The 20,797-nt window shown below is 44.0% G+C and overlaps 1 protein-coding gene across 1 annotated transcript in view; it reads right to left on the reverse strand.

Moving 5' to 3' along the window:
* The window catches only part of CDH11 (cadherin 11), a 203,471-nt gene that overhangs the window by 50,594 nt on the left and 132,080 nt on the right, over positions 1 to 20,797 (reverse strand). The window contains exons 5-7 of the mRNA XM_069738896.1: positions 18,580 to 18,747; positions 18,292 to 18,479; positions 16,577 to 16,830 (exon numbers count right to left, since the gene is read on the reverse strand). Of these exons, the coding sequence (XP_069594997.1) occupies positions 16,577 to 16,830; positions 18,292 to 18,479; positions 18,580 to 18,747 (610 nt within the window). The remainder of the gene's footprint in view (positions 1 to 16,576; positions 16,831 to 18,291; positions 18,480 to 18,579; positions 18,748 to 20,797) is intronic.

Consider the following 20,797-nt stretch of genomic DNA (forward strand, 5'->3'; position numbering starts at 1 on the left):
AGGAGATTCTGCAGCACAGTCTCCCCCTGCAGTGTGCAGTGCTGACTGACCTGAGTACTGAGGAGATTCTGCAGCACAGTCTCCCCCTGCAGTGTGCAGTGCTGACTGACCTGAGTACTGAGGAGATTCTGCAGCACAGTCTCCCCCTGCAGTGTGCAGTGCTGACTGACCTGAGGACTGAGGAGATTCTGCAGCACAGTCTCCCCCTGCAGTGTGCAGTGCTGACTGACCTGAGGACTGAGGAGATTCTGCAGCACAGTCTCCCCCAGCAGTGTACGGTGCTGACTGACCTGAGGACTGAGGAGATTCTGCAGCACAGTCTCCCCCTGCAGTGTATGGTGCAGTGCTGACTGACCTGAGTACTGAGGAGATTCTGCAGCACAGTCTCCCCCTGCAGTGTGCAGTGCTGACTGACCTGAGGACTGAGGAGATTCTGCAGCACAGTCTCCCCCAGCAGTGTACGGTGCAGTGCTGACTGACCTGAGGACTGAGGAGATTCTGCAGCACAGTCTCCCCCAGCAGTGTACGGTGCTGACTGACCTGAGGACTGAGGAGATTCTGCAGCACAGTCTCCCCCAGCAGTGTACGGTGCTGACTGACCTGAGGACTGAGGAGATTCTGCAGCACAGTCTCCCCCTGCAGTGTGCGGTGCTGACTGACCTGAGGACTGAGGAGATTCTGCAGCACAGTCTCCCCCTGCAGTGTGCGGTGCTGACTGACCTGAGGACTGAGGAGATTCTTCCTGTTGCAGTGTGGTCAGGTGCACGCTGGATACCTCAGGCTGCTGGGTCCTAGCGCCCCCCGTGCATTTCCCTCAGACACTTCCTGCTCCTCACTGACTGCAGACTCGGTAAGTGGCTGTGTATGGTGGCTGACTGAGGACGGGGCACTGTGAGGGCTGAGGTGGGTGAGGGGCGCAGGGCGCTGATTAATTATTATACTGTTTGTTAGGAGATTATATGCTATTACATGTAATAGTTGCTGTCTGGGGGCTGGAGATAAGTTGGGGGCTTTGATACTTCCCTTTGGAGTATTAGTATAACAAACCCCCTATAGTGAGTCTCCCCCCAGTATATATATATATATATGACCTATTAATCTGGCCATGGTGCATACTAAAACCCTATGTGTCATATTTGTCTATACCTATGGTAGATTTTGCCTATGGTAGATTTTTTTAGTCATATTTGTCTATACCTATGGTAGATTTTTTACAGTGTGCAAGAAATCAGCGATTCCGCAGAATTAATGAACATGTTGCTTTTTTTCCGTGATTCGTTTTTTTTCGCAGAAAAAAAAATCGCAACATTTGCACAAGTTTTGCGGATTACATTGAAATGATTGGGAACCATATGTAAGCATTCTTTTCACTTTTTTATTGCATTTTTATAGCAAAAAAAAAACCGCAAAAAAATACTGAAGGTGTGCACATAGCCTTACAACTCCCTTCTCTGTGTACCTGAACTGAGAGAGGGAGGGGGATGTTTTGAGTGAGATAATATTAAGGCTAGGTTCTCATTTCGTTTTCGGGTGAGCGCTAACAGACAGCGTTGCACGGTGAAATTAACGCCGTGCAACGCGTCCGTTAGCGCTCCCAGTGCCAGCAATGTTAAAGCACATTGCTAGTGCGTGCCATTTTCGGCACGCGCTAACGATGTGCCGTTCTTTTGTGGCGCGCCTCGGACGCTGCTTGCAGCGTCCGAGGTCCGTTCCCCGCTCTCGCAGATCGGGGATCTGCGCTAGCGGGGACGTTTAACGCGACCCCTAAAAAGACATTGTGTTAGCGCAATCCGCTACCGCTTAGCGCTAAACGGATTGCCCTAACGCAATGAGAACCTAGCCTAATATTGTCTACCTTGAGATAGTTTATAAACCCTCCTCTCACACATGCAGTACCCTAGTAACCACAGAATGCAGAGTAAGTGGACATGCTAGCTGGGGCATATCTTAAGGTACCGTCACACTCAGCAACTTTACAACGAGAACGACAACAATCTGTGACGTTGCGGCGTCCTGGATAGCGATCTCGTTGTGTTTGACACGCAGCAGCGATCAGGATCCCGCTGTGATATCGCTGGTCGGAGCTAGAAGTCCAGAACTTTATTTGGTCGCTAGATCGGCGCGATTCGTCATGTTTGACAGCAAAAGCAACGACGCCAGCAACGTTTTACATGGAGCGAGAACAATAAGCGAGTCGCCGTCACGTCACTGGATCGCTCCTGCATCGTTCTGTTTGACGTCTCTACAGCGACCTAAACAGCGACGCTCCAGCGATCGTCTCGTTGTGTATATCGCTGCAGCGTCGCTGAGTGTGACTGTACCTTACTGAAGTCAAGCTGCAACACCAGGCTCTCCCATCATCACTTTGGTAAGAATTACGAATAACGGTTTTAAGCTCCGTTTTTTTTTAATGGAAAGAGTTCATATTAGTGACAGAAAGTTACTTTCCCAGTTTCATTAAGATCTTTTTAGGGATTCAGTCTTTATGCGCCATATTCTTCCATACCTATGCCTAGTGTGTTATCACGGTTGGAAACGGAATAACGGTTTTGAGCTCCGTTTTTTTTATTGGAATATGTTCATATTAGTACAACAACGTTATCATCCAAGTTTCATTAGGATCTTTTTAGGGATTCAGTCGTTATGCGCCATATTCTGTCATACCTATGGTAGTTTTTTTTTCTAAAGTTGAATTTTTTGAATCTTTTTTTCCTTTCCACTTCACTCTATTTAAAAATAAATTAGCGGAGGTTAAACTTTAATTGCGTTTTCAACAAGGCAAACCCGTACATTTCTATAGAGTAACTTTACATTTGAAATACACTGAATCCCTAAGAAGATCTTGATGAAACTTTGAAAATAAGTTTGCCATTAATATGAACTTTTTCCAGCAAGAAAAACAAAGCTTAAAAATGTAATTCTGTTTTCAACAATGTTAATTCATACATTCCTATATAATAACTTTACATTTCAAATAAACAGTGAATCCCTAAGTAGATCTTTATCGAAAATGTTTGCCTTAAGGCACCTTCACACATAACGATATCGTTAACGATATCGTTGCAACGTCACGCTTTTTGTGACGTAGCAACGATCCCGCTACCGATCTCGTTATGTGTGACAGCGACCAACGATCAGGCCCCTGCTGGGAGATCGTTGGGGAATGATCAGGACCTTTTTTTGGTCGCTGATCACCCGCTGTCATCGCTGGATCGGCGTGTGTGACGCTGGTCCAGCGATGTGTTCACTGGTAACCAGGGTAAATATCGGGTTACTAAGCGCAGGGCCGCTATGGGGGCCAGAAAAATACGGATTACACACAGACCAGCAGTGTGACTTGTGAGAAATACGCAGCGGTGTTCTATAGAAAAGCCGGCAATTCAGTGCGGTGTACAGTAAAATCACACTGACAGGTTAGAATAGAGTAGGTAGAAATATACACACACACTAGATGGTGGCCCGATTCTAACGCATCGGGTATTCTAGAATATGCATGTCCACGGTGTATATTGCCCAGTCACGTAGTATATTGCCCAGCCACGTAGTATATTGCCCAGTCACGTAGTATATTGCCCAGCCACATAGTATATTGCCCAGTTACGTACTATATTTCCCAGTCACGTAGTATATTGCCCAGTCACGTAGTATATTGCCCAGCCACGTACTATATTTCCCAGCCACGTAGTATATTGCCCAGCCACGTAGTATATTGCCCAGTCACGTAGTATATTGCCCAGTCACGTAGTATATTGCCCAGCCACGTAGTATATTGCCCAGCCACATAGTATATTGCCCAGTCACGTAGTATATTGCACAGCGACGTAGTATACAGCACAGAGCCATGTAGTGTATTGTCCAGTCACGTAGTATATTGCCCAGCCACGTAGTATATTGCCCAGCCACATAGTATATTGCCCAGTTACGTACTATATTTCCCAGTCACGTAGTATATTGCCCAGCCACGTAGTATATTGCCCAGCCACATAGTATATTGCCCACCCACGTAGTATATTGCCCAGCCACGTAGTATATTGCCCAGTCACGTAGTATATTGCCCAGCCACGTACTATATTTCCCAGCCACGTAGTATATTGCCCAGCCACGTAGTATATTGCCCAGTCACGTAGTATATTGCCCAGCCACGTACTATATTTCCCAGCCACGTAGTATATTGCCCAGCCACGTAGTATATTGCCCAGTCACGTAGTATATTGCCCAGTCACGTAGTATATTGCCCAGCCACATAGTATATTGCCCAGTCACGTAGTATATTGCACAGCGACGTAGTATACAGCACAGAGCCATGTAGTGTATTGTCCAGTCACGTAGTATATTGCCCAGCCACGTAGTATATTGCCCAGCCACATAGTATATTGCCCAGTTACGTACTATATTTCCCAGTCACGTAGTATATTGCCCAGCCACGTACTATATTTCCCAGCCACGTAGTATATTGCCCAGCCACGTAGTATATTGCCCAGTCACGTAGTATATTGCCCAGTCACGTAGTATATTGCCCAGCCACGTAGTATATTGCCCAGTTACGTAGTATATTGCCCAGCCACGTAGTATATTGCCCAGTCACGTAGTATATTGCCCAGCCACGTACTATATTTCCCAGCCACGTAGTATATTGCCCAGCCACGTAGTATATTGCCCAGTCACGTAGTATATTGCCCAGTCACGTAGTATATTGCCCAGCCACATAGTATATTGCCCAGTCACGTAGTATATTGCACAGCGACGTAGTATACAGCACAGAGCCATGTAGTGTATTGTCCAGTCACGTAGTATATTGCCCAGCCACGTAGTATATTGCCCAGCCACATAGTATATTGCCCAGTTACGTACTATATTTCCCAGTCACGTAGTATATTGCCCAGCCACGTACTATATTTCCCAGCCACGTAGTATATTGCCCAGCCACGTAGTATATTGCCCAGTCACGTAGTATATTGCCCAGTCACGTAGTATATTGCCCAGCCACATAGTATATTGCCCAGTCACGTAGTATATTGCACAGCGACGTAGTATACAGCACAGAGCCATGTAGTGTATTGTCCAGTCACGTAGTATATTGCCCAGCCACGTAGTATATTGCCCAGCCACGTACTATATTGCCCAGTTACGTACTATATTTCCCAGCCACGTAGTATATTGCCCAGTCACGTAGTATATTGCCCAGCCACATAGTATATTGCCCAGTTACGTACTATATTTCCCAGTCACGTAGTATATTGCCCAGCCACGTACTATATTTCCCAGCCACGTAGTATATTGCCCAGCCACGTAGTATATTGCCCAGTCACGTAGTATATTGCCCAGTCACGTAGTATATTGCCCAGCCACGTAGTATATTGCCCAGCCACATAGTATATTGCCCAGTCACGTAGTATATTGCACAGCGACGTAGTATATTGCCCAGTCACGTAGTATATTGCCCAGTCACGTAGTATATTGCCCAGCCACATAGTATATTGCCCAGCCACGTACTATATTGCCCAGCCACGTACTATATTTCCCAGCCCCGTAGTATATTGCCCAGCCACGTAGTATATTGCCCAATCACGTAGTATATTGCCCAGTCACGTAGTATATTGCCCAGCCACGTAGTATATTGCCCAGCCACATAGTATATTGCCCAGTCACGTAGTATATTGCACAGCGACGTAGTATACAGCACAGAGCCATGTAGTGTATTGTCCAGCCACGTAGTATATTGCCCAGCCACGTAGTATATTGCCCAGACACGTAGTATATTGCCCAGTTACGTAGTATATTGCCCAGTTACGTAGTATATTGCCCAGCCAGGTTTGTCACATTTTAAAAAATAAAAAATAAATATATACTCACCTTTCTGAGGGCCCCTTGTAGTCCACGGCAGCTTCCGGTCCCAGGGTTGGTATGAGCGCAGGAACTGTGATGACGTTGCGGTCACAGGCAATATAGTACGTGGCTGGGCAATATACTACGTGGACTGGGCAATATAGTACGTGGCTGGGCAATATAGTACGTGGCTGGGCAATATAGTACGTGGCTGGGCAATATAGTACGTGGCTGGGCAATATACTACGTGGGCTGGGCAATATAGTACGTGGCTGGGCAATATAGTACGTGGCTGGGCAATATAGTACGTGGCTGGGCAATATACTACGTGGGCTGGGCAATATACTACGTGACTGGGCAATATAGTATGTGGCTGGGCAATATACTACGTGGGCTGGGCAATATACTACGTGGGCTGGGCAATATACTACGTGAGCTGGGCAATATACTACGTGACTGGGCAATATAGTACGTGGCTGGGCAATATACTACATGACTGGGCAATATACTACGTGGCTGGGCAATATACTACGTGACTGGGCAATATACTACGTGACTGGGCAATATAGTACGTGACTGGGCAATATACTACGTGACTGGGCAATATACTACGTGGCTGGGCAATATACTACATGACTGGGCAATATACTACGTGACTGGGCAATATACTACGTGACTGGGCAATATACTACGTGGCTGGGCAATATACTACGTCACTAGGCAATATACTACGTGACTGGGCAATATACTACGTGACTGGGCAATATACTACGTGACTGGGCAATATACTACGTGACTGGGCAATATACTACGTGGCTGGGCAATATACTACGTGGCTGGGCAATATACTACGTGACTGGGCAATATACTACGTGACTGGGCAATATACTACGTGACTGGGCAATATACTACGTGACTGGGCAATATACTACGTGACTGGGCAATATACTACGTGACTGGGCAATATACTACGTGGCTGGGCAATATACTACGTGGCTGGGCAATATACTACGAGGCTGGGCAATATACTACGTGGCTGGGCAATATACTACGTGACTGGGCAATATACTACGTGACTGGGCAATATACTACGTGACTGGGCAATATACTACGTGGCTGGGCAATATACTACGTGGCTGGGCAATATACTACGTGACTGGGCAATATACTACGTGACTGGGCAATATACTACGTGACTGGGCAATATACTACGTGACTGGGCAATATACTACGTGACTGGGCAATATACTACGTGGCTGGGCAATATACTACGTGGCTGGGCAATATACTACGTGGCTGGGCAATATACTACGTGACTGGGCAATATACTACGTGACTGGGCAATATACTACGTGGCTGGGCAATATACTACGTGACTGGGCAATATACTACGTGACTGGGCAATATACTACGTGGCTGGGCAATATACTACGAGGCTGGGCAATATACTACGAGGCTGGGCAATATACTACGTGGCTGGGCAATATACTACGTGACTGGGCAATATACTACGTGGCTGGGCAATATACTACGTGACTGGGCAATATACTACGTGACTGGGCAATATACTACGTGGCTGGGCAATATACTACGTGGCTGGGCAATATACTACGTGACTGGGCAATATACTACGTGACTGGGCAATATACTACGTGACTGGGCAATATACTACGTGGCTGGGCAATATACTACGTGGCTGGGCAATATACTATGTGGCTGGGCAATATACTACGTGGCTGGGCAATATACTACGTGGCTGGGCAATATACTACGTGGCTGGGCAATATACTACGTGGCTGGGCAATATACTACGTGGCTGGGCAATATACTACGTGGCTGGGCAATATACTACGTGGCTGGGCAATATACTACGTGGCTGGGCAATATACTACGTGACTGGGCAATATACTACGTGACTGGGCAATATACTACGTGACTGGGCAATATACTACGTGACTGGGCAATATACTACGTGACTGGGCAATATACTACGTGGCTGGGCAATATACTACGTGGCTGGGCAATATACTACGTGGCTGGGCAATATACTATGTGGCTGGGCAATATACTATGTGGCTGGGCAATATACTACGTGGACATGCATATTCTAGAATACCCGATGCGTTAGAATCGGGACACCATCTATATATCTACATCTATATCTACATCTATATACCCTTATTCTATGTGTACACATTTATTCTACCTATTCTACTGTAAGCTGTCAGTGTGATTTTACTGTACACCGCACTGAATTTCCGGCTTTTCGATAGAACACCGCTGCGTATTTCTCGCAAGTCACACTGTTGGTCCATGTGTGATCCGTATTTTTCTGGCCCCCATAGACTTTTATTGGCGTATTTTTGCGCAATACGGTGACACGCAGCATGCTGCGATTTTCTACGGTCGTAGAAAGCCGTATAATACTGATCAGTAAAATACGGCTGGTAGGAGCAGGGGCATAGAGAAGCATTGTACCATATGCAATCCATATTTTCTGCACCGCTCATACGTCGCTAGTGTGAGGCCGGCCTAAGGCAAACATTTTCGATAAAGATATACTTAGGGATTCACTGTTTATTTGAAATGTAAAGTTATTATATAGGAATGTATGAATTAACATTGTTGAAAACAGAATTACATTTTTAAGCTTTGTTTTTCTTGCTGGAAAAAGTTCATATTAATGACAAACTTATTTTCAAAGTTTCATCAAGATCTTCTTAGGGATTCAGTGTTTATTTCAAATGTAAAGTTACTATATAGAAATGTACGGGTTTGCCTTGTTGAAAACGCAATTAAAGTTTAACCTCCGCTAATTTATTTTTAAATAGAGTGAAGTGGAAAGGAAAAATAGATTCAAAAAATTCAACTTTAGAAAAAAAAAACTACCATAGGTATGACACAATATGGCGCATAAAGACTGAATCCCTAAAAAGATCTCAACGAAACTTGGAAGATAACGTTGTTGTACTAATATGAACATATTCCAATAAAAAAAACGGAGCTCAAAACCGTTTTTCCAACCGTGATAACACACTAGGCATAGGTATGGCAGAAAATGGCGCATAAAGACTGAATCCCTAAAAAGATCCTAATTAAACTTGGATGATAACGTTGTTGTACTAATATGAACATATTCCAATAAAAAAAACGGAGCTCAAAACCGTTATTCCGTTTCCAACCGTGATAACACACTAGGCATAGGTATGGAAGAATATGGCGCATAAAGACTGAATCCCTAAAAAGATATTAATGAAACTGGGAAAGTAACTTTCTGTCACTAATATGAACTCTTTCCATTAAAAAAAAAACGGAGCTTAAAACCGTTATTCGTAATTCTTACCAAAGTGATGATGGGAGAGCCTGGTGTTGCAGCTTGACTTCAGTAAGGTACAGTCACACTCAGCGACGCTGCAGCAATATACACAACGAGACGATCGCTGGAGCGTCGCTGTTTAGGTCGCTGTAGAGACGTCAAACAGAACGATGCAGGAGCGATCCAGTGACGTAACGGCGACTCGCTTATTGTTCTCGCTCCATGTAAAACGTTGCTGGCATCGTTGCTTTTGCTGTCAAACATGACGAATCACGCCGATCTAGCGACCAAATAAAGTTCTGGCCTTCTAGCTCCGACCAGCGATATCACAGCGGGATCCTGATCGCTGCTGCGTGTCAAACACAACGAGATCGCTATCCAGGACGCCGCAACGTCACAGATTGTTGTCGTTCTCGTTGTAAAGTTGCTGAGTGTGACGGTACCTTAAGATATGCCCCAGCCAGCATGTCCACTTACTCTGCATTCTGTGGTTACTAGGGTACTGCATGTGTGAGAGGAGGGTTTATAAACTATCTCAAGGTAGACAATATTAGGCTAGGTTCTCATTGCGTTAGGGCAATCCGTTTAGCGCTAAGCGCTAGCGGATTGCGCTAACACAATGTCTTTTTAGGGGTCGCGTTAAACGTCCCCGCTAGCGCAGATCCCCGATCTGCGAGAGCGGGGAACGGACCTCGGGCGCTGCAAGCAGCGTCCGAGGCGCACCACAAAAGAACGGCACATCGTTAGCGCGTGCCGAAAATGGCACGCACTAGCAATGTGCTTTAACATTGCTGGCACTGGGAGCGCTAACGGACGCGTTGCACGGCGTTAATTTCACCGTGCAACGCTGTCTGTTAGCGCTCACCCGAAAACGAAATGAGAACCTAGCCTTAATATTATCTCACTCAAAACATCCCCCTCCCTCTCTCAGTTCAGGTACACAGAGAAGGGAGTTGTAAGGCTATGTGCACACCTTCAGTATTTTTTGCGTTTTTTTTTGCTATAAAAATGCGATAAAAAAGTGAAAAGAATGCTTACATATGGTTCCCAATCATTTCAATGTAATCCGCAAAACTTGTGCAAATGTTGCGATTTTTTTTTCTGCGAAAAAAAAACGAATCACGGAAAAAAAGCAACATGTTCATTAATTCTGCGGAATCGCTGATTTCTTGCACACTGTAAAAAATCTACCATAGGTATAGACAAATATGACTAAAAAAATCTACCATAGGCAAAATCTACCATAGGTATAGACAAATATGACACATAGGGTTTTAGTATTTTCCTCTGGGCATACAGGTAATAGAAATGCCACACTGCTCCTACCTGTATGCCTCATATTAACGGTCTTCTTGCTGAGTAATGTTATATTATGTCTTTATGCTAATGATTTCTTCCAGGCTCCGGGGCGTGCGGTGCTGTAAGGAATCCCTGCCGCCTGTCCTCATTGTAATACCACCCCCTCCCATATGTGCCAGTACCTCCCGGAATCCCGCACTCCCTCAGAAATCAACACCGTCTGTGGGCGCAGCATTCAGGGATCTTCTGCACAGGCGCCAGCGACCTCCGCTCCGTGACCTCTGGTGTGCACACTCTCCCCACTTCCTAGTGATGACTGTGCAGGGAGGAAGTGGAGAGAGCATATTATCGGCGCGCAGAGGTCACAGTGACTCGCCGGTGTGGCAGATCCCTGAATGAAGTCCACAGAAGGGAGGGTGAGGTATGTATTTGTGAGGGAGCGCAGGCGCAGCATTTCGGCGCCATAACTGACATACATGGGAAGGGGGTAAGTATTACAATGAGGACAGGAGGCAGCACCGCACGCCCCGGAGCATGGAAGAAATCATTAACATAAAGACAGAATATAACATTTCTCAGCTTGAAGACCGTTAATATGGAGCAGACAGAATGCGTAGTTTGCACAGGTTGGGCACAGATATGGACGGTGCAGGAAATGTGAGAAGTCAGATGAGTTGTTGTTGTATTCTCTGCAGACGAGTCCTGGCTGGAGAAGTCGTCATGTCGGTCTGGGCCAGATGGAAAAATGGACGACTCCATAAGAAGGAACGTCAGCGGTAAGTCACCATCTATAAGTGTACTGTGATCACTTATATGGTCTGCAGGACTGGGGTCTGCCAATATATGGTCCTCATATAGTAATATCAGTGTTCGTTTTTGTATATATGTATTTTCAGTCACAGCACGGTCATCTGCTGATGTTCACAATTAGGGTGCACCACGTAGCTGTAGTCAGGATTACCCGATTAGGGGCCCACTCAGATTTTTCACCAACCCCTAAGCTGAAACCCTACCTACGCCTCTGAGTAGGAGATATACGTAGATGTGATACTACATTGTCCTCGAATGTATCTTTTTCAAGGCGCCATATTGAAGAACCTCCTAGTCTGGATGAACTTTCTTGCGAAATTCTTTGGACTTGGTGTGAAACTTCTTTCCGATGACCAAGCCAAACTTTTGAGAAAATGGTCTACTGAAGGCATGGTCTACTGAAGGCCCATTAACTAATAACATTTTCGAAAAAATGGTTGTAGGTGAGGTGTGCTCTACTCAAAAAGTCGTTCCTTGGTGCTTTTTTTCCTATACTTACATTTTCTTATTGTCCTTTTTTGCTGGTGGCTTTTCACAAACTATATTTTTCCAGAACCTTCGAGAGTCTAAATCCGGTTCCCGATCTCTTCTTTGATACTTTAGCGACTATTGAAGCCTGAAAATTTCAAAGTTTGTGACCAGAACACATTTCGCAATATTTCTTTGTGTCATCTAACCCCAAGATTACTTTTTTTTTTCCAGTTACATTTATGTTTTGTATTTTGGGAACAAAAAGGGATTTATTTTATGACCTATCGAATGATCACTTAAAGACGGAAATAGCATAAAAGCTATCCCGTTACATCGTGTTGTCTACGATACTGGAAAATGTCCTAGCCTGACACAAAGCCGGCATTCACAGAACAAGAAGAAGACTTGGGTATTCTGGTTACAAGTGAGCCAAGCAGCAGCGCTCAATGTCAGGCAGCAGCTGCAAAAGCAAAAGTAATTTTAGGGCGCCATAAAAATTTTGATAAAATCCTGTGATGTTGATATCATTTTATTGCTTTATAGACACCTGGCAATGACGCATGTTGAATATTGGATTCAACTATGGACATCATGTTTTAAAATTGTATGGAAACTCTAGACATGAATAATGAATAATTGACAGAGAAATGTTGAACATTATGGACCTATATTTTTTTTCAACCTAAGCTTTTGGATATCTTGAGAAAGTCAATAATGGCAGAGAAAATATACGGACATCCAGTGCACTACCAATGTATAAGCAAGAGCCTGTTCACTGCGTTAACACCGTATAGAGTAACTTTCATATATTAAAATTAATGATTACTTAAAGCTGAACTGTCGCCAGATTTCACAAAGCAAACTTAATGCGTTGCTAAATAGATCTCTTGGACCTGATGGAGCTAGTGTACTTATTTTTATATTCCCTGCAATGAATATAAAATGAGTATTTACAAGTCCAAAGAGAGAGAGAACTCATGAGTCCAACTGTATTCAGTCTATGCCCACCTAGCCTGACTGACAGCTGCAGCTTGTACTGAGCAGTGTGAGATCTCAACTGCAGGGAACAGAGGCACCGAGGAGCTGTCAACCAGGCTACGTAAGCAGAGATGCAGCAGCAGAGAGGGGGGACACTGAGAAACTGTCAATCAGGATAGGTGGTTGAAGATGCACCAGGGAGGAGGAAAACTGAGAAGCTATCAATGAAGAAAGGTGGTTGGAGAAGTAGCAGGAAGGAGTCAAACTGAGAAGCTGTTGATCAGGGTAGGGGGTTGGAGATGCTTCTGAGAGGAGAGACACTGAGAAACTGTCAAAGTAAGTGTTTGGAGATGCAGCAGGGAGGATGGACATTGAGAAGATGTCAAGCTAAGTGGTTGGAGATGCGGCGGGGAGGATGGACATTGAGAAGATGTCAAGCTAAGTGGTTGGAGATGCAGCAGGGATGATGGACATTGAGAAGATGTCAAGCTAAGTGGTTGGAGATGCAGCAGGGAGGATGGACATTGAGAAACTGTCAAGCTAAGTGGTTGGAGATGCAGCAGGGAGGATAGACATTGAGATTCTGTCAAACTAAATGGTTGGAGATGCAGCAGGGAGGATGGACATTGAGAAGACGTCAAACTAAGTGGTTGGAGATGCAGCAGGGAGGATGGACATTGAGAAGATGTCAAGCTAAATGGTTGGAGATGCAGCAGGGAGGATGGACATTGAGAAGATGTCAAGCTAAGTGGTTGGAGATGCAGCAGGGAGGATGGACATTGAGAAGATGTCAAGCTAAGTGGTTGGAGATGCAGCAGGGAGGATGGACATTGAGAAGATGTCAAGCTAAGAGGTTGGAGATGCAGCAGGGAGGATGGACATTGAGAAGATGTCAAGCTAAGTGGTTGGAGTTGTAGGAGGGAGGAGGGACATTAAGAATCTGTCAAACTAAATGGTTGGAGATGCAGCAGGGAGGGTGGACATTGAGAAGATGTCAATCAGGCTGGGTGATTGGAGATGCAGCAGCAGAGAGGAAGAATGCTGAGGAACAGTTAATCAGACTACATGGACTTAGATAAAGTTCTGATATGGATTTTTAAAGTGAAAACACCAGCTTCACCAGGTGTTAGTGTTTGCGGATTGCACTAAATAATATTAATAATAAAGTGCAATCGCAACCTGGGGTCCACTGTGCAGAGATGGAAAACTGCTGCTAGAAAGCAATGACGGAACACACAGTGAGGGATTGCTTGTACACACAGGGTTAACGCCACTCAGTGTGAACGGGAAGCTGAATTCCGAGCTGTGTTAGTCCGGAGAGGGGAACAGCACAAACCAGTACGGAGTGCTGTGTTCTATTAAACGTCACTGAACACGCACATGGATGGACTTCGCACTGCAACCGAGCTGTGTCACTCGCACACAGAAGCGAAACAGATGCTCTGCAACTGAGCTGTGTCACTCGCACACAGAAACGGAACAGATGCTCTGCATAATACCCTGACTAGGGTTGTGCTTGCTCTGGAACTCTACTGTGCTAACCGCACACATGTAGGAACCAGATGCTAAGCCAACGGGAGACCGTAGAGGCAGATAAAGCTTGGGATCTATCCCGTGCAACAGGAAGAGCCTAACACGAGGTCTAAGAGATCTATTAGGCAATCTATAAGCATATAATATGAAATCTGGGGACGCATCTACATTATTCAATGTCCAAGTTCATAAATAAATCTATACAAGCCAATACAGCCTGCCCCCCCTTAATGCTGTAGTACCAAATATCACCACTTGGGGCGCAAATGTCATCGTTCCCTATATTACTCCACGTGTTCTGTTTATATATTGTGTTTAACCCTTTCTATATCATAAACTTGTATTATCAGCAGTATTGGTGGTACGGGGTAGCTGCCAATGCATTCCAACAGATGTGTTTTTAATGATTTTTGTAAACACAACACATATGGCTTATTGGTCTGCACGTCAATAAATGTAATTGGATAATCAACCTCTGCTCCTGATTATCAATAACCAGGCGACCTTACAAGCCTCCAGATTCACCAAGGAATCCATTAATGAAACAAGAGTTGGGCTCACTAATCCATAACCCCGTCACTCTGTCTACTGCGTCAGAGCCGAGGTTAACGGCATCAATTTGAGAGATGGAATGTAATGTAGTTCATGTTGGCAGTCCTGTGTAATCTCAATGGGACATTAAGTACCTTTCATTTTCATTGTAAGCGCTAACTAAATGATACCGGCTTAACAATCTCGTGACTGAGTGTTTACATTAACTAAGCGGTTTAAGATTTAAGTACCGTGCAAAATACATTGGCTTCGGAGACAGAAGATCTCCAGGAGAAGCATCTTGCCGTCGTCTAGGCGTGCAGGTTATTTATTCATGGTGGCAACTGTGTTTTAATGATTCTGTTCTGCAATTACATTCAGTCCCCAGACTTTACAAAAAAAAAATTATTGCTAACGCAGCGCATCATATGTGTATCATCCTGGTCCCATAAAGGGAGAAATATGTAAATCACTTGACTACTTTACAGATTTAAGGGGATCTGTAATCAGATTTCAAAATGCAAACTGCCTGCATTATTAAATAGATCTCTTAGACTTGATGGGGCGGGTGTAATTACTTTGAAAATCAATGTCAGAAAGGCTTTATGGTTCTTTACGAAAGTTTAAAACTTCATTTCTGGCTACCTAGCCAGACTGATGGCTCCTCAGTGTTTCTACTCCTTTCTGCTGCTGAATCATTGCTCTTCTAGTCGGATAGATAGCTCCATAGTGTCATCGTCCCTGCTGCTGCTGAATCTCCCCCCCCAAGCCTGACTGACAGCTCCTCAGTGTCTCTCTTCCCTGCCACTCCTGAAACTCCACTCACCAAGAATGGCTGACAACGCCACAGTGACCCTCCTCCCTGCTTCCGCTAAATGTCCACCTACCAAGCCTGACTGACAGCTCCTCAGTGTTCCTTATCCCTGCTGCTCCTGAAACTCCACTCACCAAGAATGGCTGACAACGCCATAGTGTTCCTCCTCCCTTCTGCTAAATGTCCACCTACCAAGCCTGACTGACAGCTCCACAGTGTCCCTCCTCCCTGCTTCTGCTAAACGTCCACCTACAAAGCTTGATTGACAGCTCATCAGTGTACCTCCTCCCTGCTTCTGCTAAATGTTTACCTACCAAGCCTGACTGACAACTCTTCAGTGTCCCTCCTCCCTGCTTCTGCTAAACTTCCACCTACCAAGCCTGACTGATAGCTCCTCAGTGTCCCTCCTCCCTGCTGCTGCTAAATGTCCACGTACCAAGCCTGACTGACAGCTCCTCACTGTCCCTCCTCCCTGCTTCTGCTAAATGTCCACCTACAAAGCCTGACTGACAGCTCATCAGTGTACCTCCTCCCTGCTTCTGCTAAATGTTTACCTACCAAGCCTGACTGACAGCTCTTCAGTGTCCCTCCTCCCTGCTTCTGCTAAACTTCCACCTACCAAGCCTGACTGACAGCTCCTCAGTGTACCTCCTCCCTGCTGTTTCTGAATCTCCACTCATCAAGACTGACTAACAGCTCCTCGGTGTTCCTCCTCCCTGCTGCTGCTGCTGCTGCTGCTGAATCTCTTCCCACCTTACTTGACTGACAGCTACTTAGTGTCACTACTTGCGATTGAGAAGTTCAGCTGATCGAGAGGTGGATGCCAATGAAAAAGAGGATGTCCAGATGGACCAAGCTACCAAAGGCAAAACCAACTGTAACCATTACCAATAATAATCAACTTTGTCCAGTCAGTTTCTAAAGCTATAGAGGAATCTGGAAAATGTTCTCTAAACTTAGGTACAGATATTCTGAGAAAAAGATAACAATACCCTTACCTTATCTGGGTGTTTGCTGCATCAGGATCCTTGGCATGAACTCTCCCGACTAAGGTGTCAGGCGGTGCATTCTCGAGCACTTCCAAAGTGTAGCTTTTTTGCAAAAATAACGGTGGCTCATCTGCATCTTCTATGGAGATCTTCACAGTTGCCGTGTCTTTAAATGGTCCTCTACTGAGAAACCTTGGGTCTATGTGGACATTAGCTGCCTCCACCTTCATACTATAGAACTTCTTGGTTTCATAATCTACTGTCTGTAACAACCAGAAAGAAAGTTTTCAGATTGGCACTGAGATAACTCATGAAGTCAATATGTCCTCCGATAATCAAAAGTGTGACTAGTGTGAATAAGACATGATAATTGAAGGAAAAACATTAACCTTTACAGTGCTGGACTGATTTATTACCTAAAAAGGACCCATTATTAGGTCAAATATAGCTAAATTTTGCCTTTTGTTTTATTTCTGCTACTCCTCTAAGTGTTCCACTTTTTCCTTTTTTCATATCCGCTGTACACTTCCAGAGATATGGACCTTTTTATTCACAGGATCCTCTGGGGCGTGTCTTTAGGCTCTTCTGCATTTTTATTGGTGAAGATCATAAAAATAAGAACTGAGTAAAAAAGGCTCATATCTCTGGAATCGCGTGTCGGATTTAAAAAAAGAAAACAGTGGAATACTCAGGAGAGCTGCAGGAGTAAAATAAAAGACAAAAGCTGGCCAGTTATGTCTTTGTTAGTTACTTACTTTTTTCTGATACAGAGGTCCATATGCTCTGTGTAGACATAGAAATAAAGCTTAGCATTTTGGTTTCCTGAAGCCATCACTATGGGACGCTTACTAATTACCATATGTCTTATAATTCTAAGCAATTATAATACTGTAGACAGTAAGCTCCATACTGCCCCCTACTGGCAGATGAGGCCATCTTAAATATTTAAATAGGGATTTAGATTCTGTAACCGAAAAGTGATGTTCTGGCCACCATATAGACATATAGAACCAGTTTTAAACAGAACTTTAGGTCTGTGTGGAATAAACCATCAAAATAATGTGAACTTTTACTTTAAAGGAATTTTCTACAAATTTAATATTAACTATTTTAAGGACAGGTCATTAAAGGTGTTGTTCCTCTTCAAAGATTGTTGCTTTTAGGGTGCAGTGATGCATAAAAAATGAACCCTTGATTGGTCGTACTGGTGAAGTCACGTCGACAGAGCTGTAACCAATCACTGAGCTTAGACTCTCACGACGGCTATATCAGGAGGGTCGATGATCGCAGTGATGATGTCACTGCTGCAGCCAATCAAAAAAGACTGGAGTAGTGGCAAAAAACAGTGCTGGACCCCGAGAATGTCGGCTTGTTTCTTTATTCACCCTGATAATCTTTGAAAGAAGAGACAACCCCCTAAATATCAGATTGTTGGGGATCTGACTCCCAGCACCCCCATCGATCAGATGATTGAAGCGGAGGGGTGCACTGGAAGTGGCACAGCGCTGTACCCTTTGTAGTGGCCGTCAATGGTACTGCGGGCTCACTCAAATACAAGGTAATGGGAGAGTGCTTGTAATACCGTTACTGGCCACTACACAATGTTAGGAAGTGTGAAACTTTCATTGATGGTCAGGTAGTTGATCAGTGAGGGTGCCAGGAGTCGAACTTCCACAGATCTGACATTGATGACCCATCCTAAAGTTCACGACATGACGCTTTACCTTTTTTAGCTTCACGACTCCTTCTTGTGTCTGATAGTCCGTTGTGATTTCGAAAACTTCTGCCCCATCACCATCAAGGATACGATACTTTATCTGCCCATTTTCTTCCAAATCGGGATCTTTGGCTTTTAATCGTCCAACCTCATCCCCTGGAACAGATGCTTCGGACACGGACATGGGGTACGCACCTGTACGGACAAATCGTGTAAATGAAGTCCAAGAGAGAACCTTGGCATGAAAGAGTGTGGCATAGGTCTTCTGCTAATGGTCTAAAAATGAAACACTCACTTTGAGGAAACTTTGGCGGGTTGTCATTGACGTCGGTCAGTGTTATCGTCACTTTGGTCGTCCCTGAGAGTCCTCCCATGTGTCCCCCCATGTCCTTTGCTTGGATCACGACGTGGTATTGCTCCTTGGCTTCTCGGTCCATGTTTGGAAGCGCCGTCCTTATGATTCCTGGAGAAAGTGCAAAAAGATGAATCAGAACTATGGAGGACAACACTGCTTTTTGGAACAGCTGCTACATTAAGCCACCGACATGTTTATGTGCAATACGTGGATAAAAAGTAATGCAAAGCATAGTATGAACTCACAACATAAAATACTAAAAAGAAAAGAAGTACATTATTTTATTTTTGTTTCTTAATTTTTTTGTGTTGTTTGTATTCAGAAAATTGAACATTAAAAATAAATTAAAAGGAAAAAAAGAAAAAGCACACATCATAAAAAAGAACATACATAATATAGTACATATTTTTTAAATAATAATAAAATAATAATAATACTATAATAATAATAATAAAATAATGCACTTCAATTACGCCACATTCTGTACGGGGATATAACCCAGCCACATAGACTCTACATTATTGCTAAACCATTTAACTCTGCTATATACAGTCATGGCCGAAAGTGTTGGTACCCTTAAAAATGTTCCAGGAAATGAAGTATTTCTCCCAGAAAATTATTGCAGTTACACATGTTTTGTTATAAATATGTTTATTTCCTTTGTGTGCATTCGAACAGCACAAAAAAATCTGAGGGAATAAAAAATTGGACATAATTTCACACAGAACCCCCAAAATAGGCCCGACAAGGTCGCAAAGCCAGCTTTTTGACACTTGGCACTACATTGTGGCCAAAAAACCTTTGGTAATCTTCAGATTTTATGATGCCTTACACACAGTCACAACACCCAGTGCCAGAGGCAACAAGTCAACCTCAAAACATCTTTGAACCTCCACCATATTTGACTGCAGGTACTGTGTTCTTTTCTTTGTAGGCCTCATACCGCTTTCAGTAAACGGTAGAATGATGTGCTTTACCACATAGCTCTATTTTTGTTTCATCTGTCCTCAAGATACTTTCCCAGAAGGATTTTGTTTTACTCATGAACATTTTGGCAAACTGTAGTCTAACTTTTTATTGTCTCTGCATCAGCAGTGGGGTCTTCCTTGGTTCTCCTGGCATAGCGTTTCATTTAATTCAAATGTCGACGTATAGTTCACGCTGACACAAATGCACCCTGAGCCTGCAGGTCAGATTGAATTTCTTTGGAAATTTATTGGGGCTGCTTATCCACCATCCAGACTATTCTGCCTTGCAGCCTTTCATCAATATTTCTTTCCACTTCCAGGGAGATTAGCTACCTGGCCATGGGTTGTAAACTTCTTGATTATGTTGCGTACTGTTAACAAAGGAACATCAAAATATCTGGGGAAGGACTTGTAACCTTGAGATTGCTGATATATTTCAACAATTTTGGTTCTCAAGTCCTCCATACCGTTCTCTACTTTTCTTTCTGTTCTTCGTGCTTAGTGTGGCACATACAATGCAAAGACTGAGTCAACTTCTCCCATTTTTATCTGGTTTCAGGTATGATTTTTATATTGCCCACACCTGTTCCTTGCCACAGGTGATTTTTAACAAGCATCACATGTTGAAACAGTCTTGCTGACCCAAAATTTTGGAAAAGTGCCAATAATTTTTACTGCCCCATTATTGGTGTTTTGTGTGAAATGATGCCCAATTTGCCTTTTCTTCTGTTTTTTTCTGTCTTGTTCCAATACACAGAAACAAAATAGATGTGTAATTGCGATAATTTTCTGGGAGAATTACTTCCTTTTCTGCAACAATATCAAGGGTACCAATACTTTGAGCCATGTACTCAAGTCTGCTATGGTACAGGATAATCTGCAACACCAGTTCTGTGACATTGTACTCATCTGCATTGCTGTGTAATGCTGCTATGTTGCAAAGCTGTCTAAATACAGTATATTGAACTATCTAGCAAACACAGCTCTGATTAACCTTTGAATGAAGTCTGCTATACCACTTCTGCATTGGAATATTTGATTAACTCATTGCTGCCACATCGCTGAGTCTATGTTGCATGCACACCACTCAGGATATGAGGAGGATACAAAGGAAACATGAGTCTTTTTGGAATCCTTGGGAAATCTTACTCAGGGCGACCAAAAATTAAAATTCTTCGCATTAGAGGGGA

The sequence above is a fragment of the Ranitomeya imitator genome, chromosome 9 (assembly GCF_032444005.1).
Source record: "Ranitomeya imitator isolate aRanImi1 chromosome 9, aRanImi1.pri, whole genome shotgun sequence".
Lineage (NCBI taxonomy): Eukaryota > Metazoa > Chordata > Amphibia > Anura > Dendrobatidae > Ranitomeya > Ranitomeya imitator.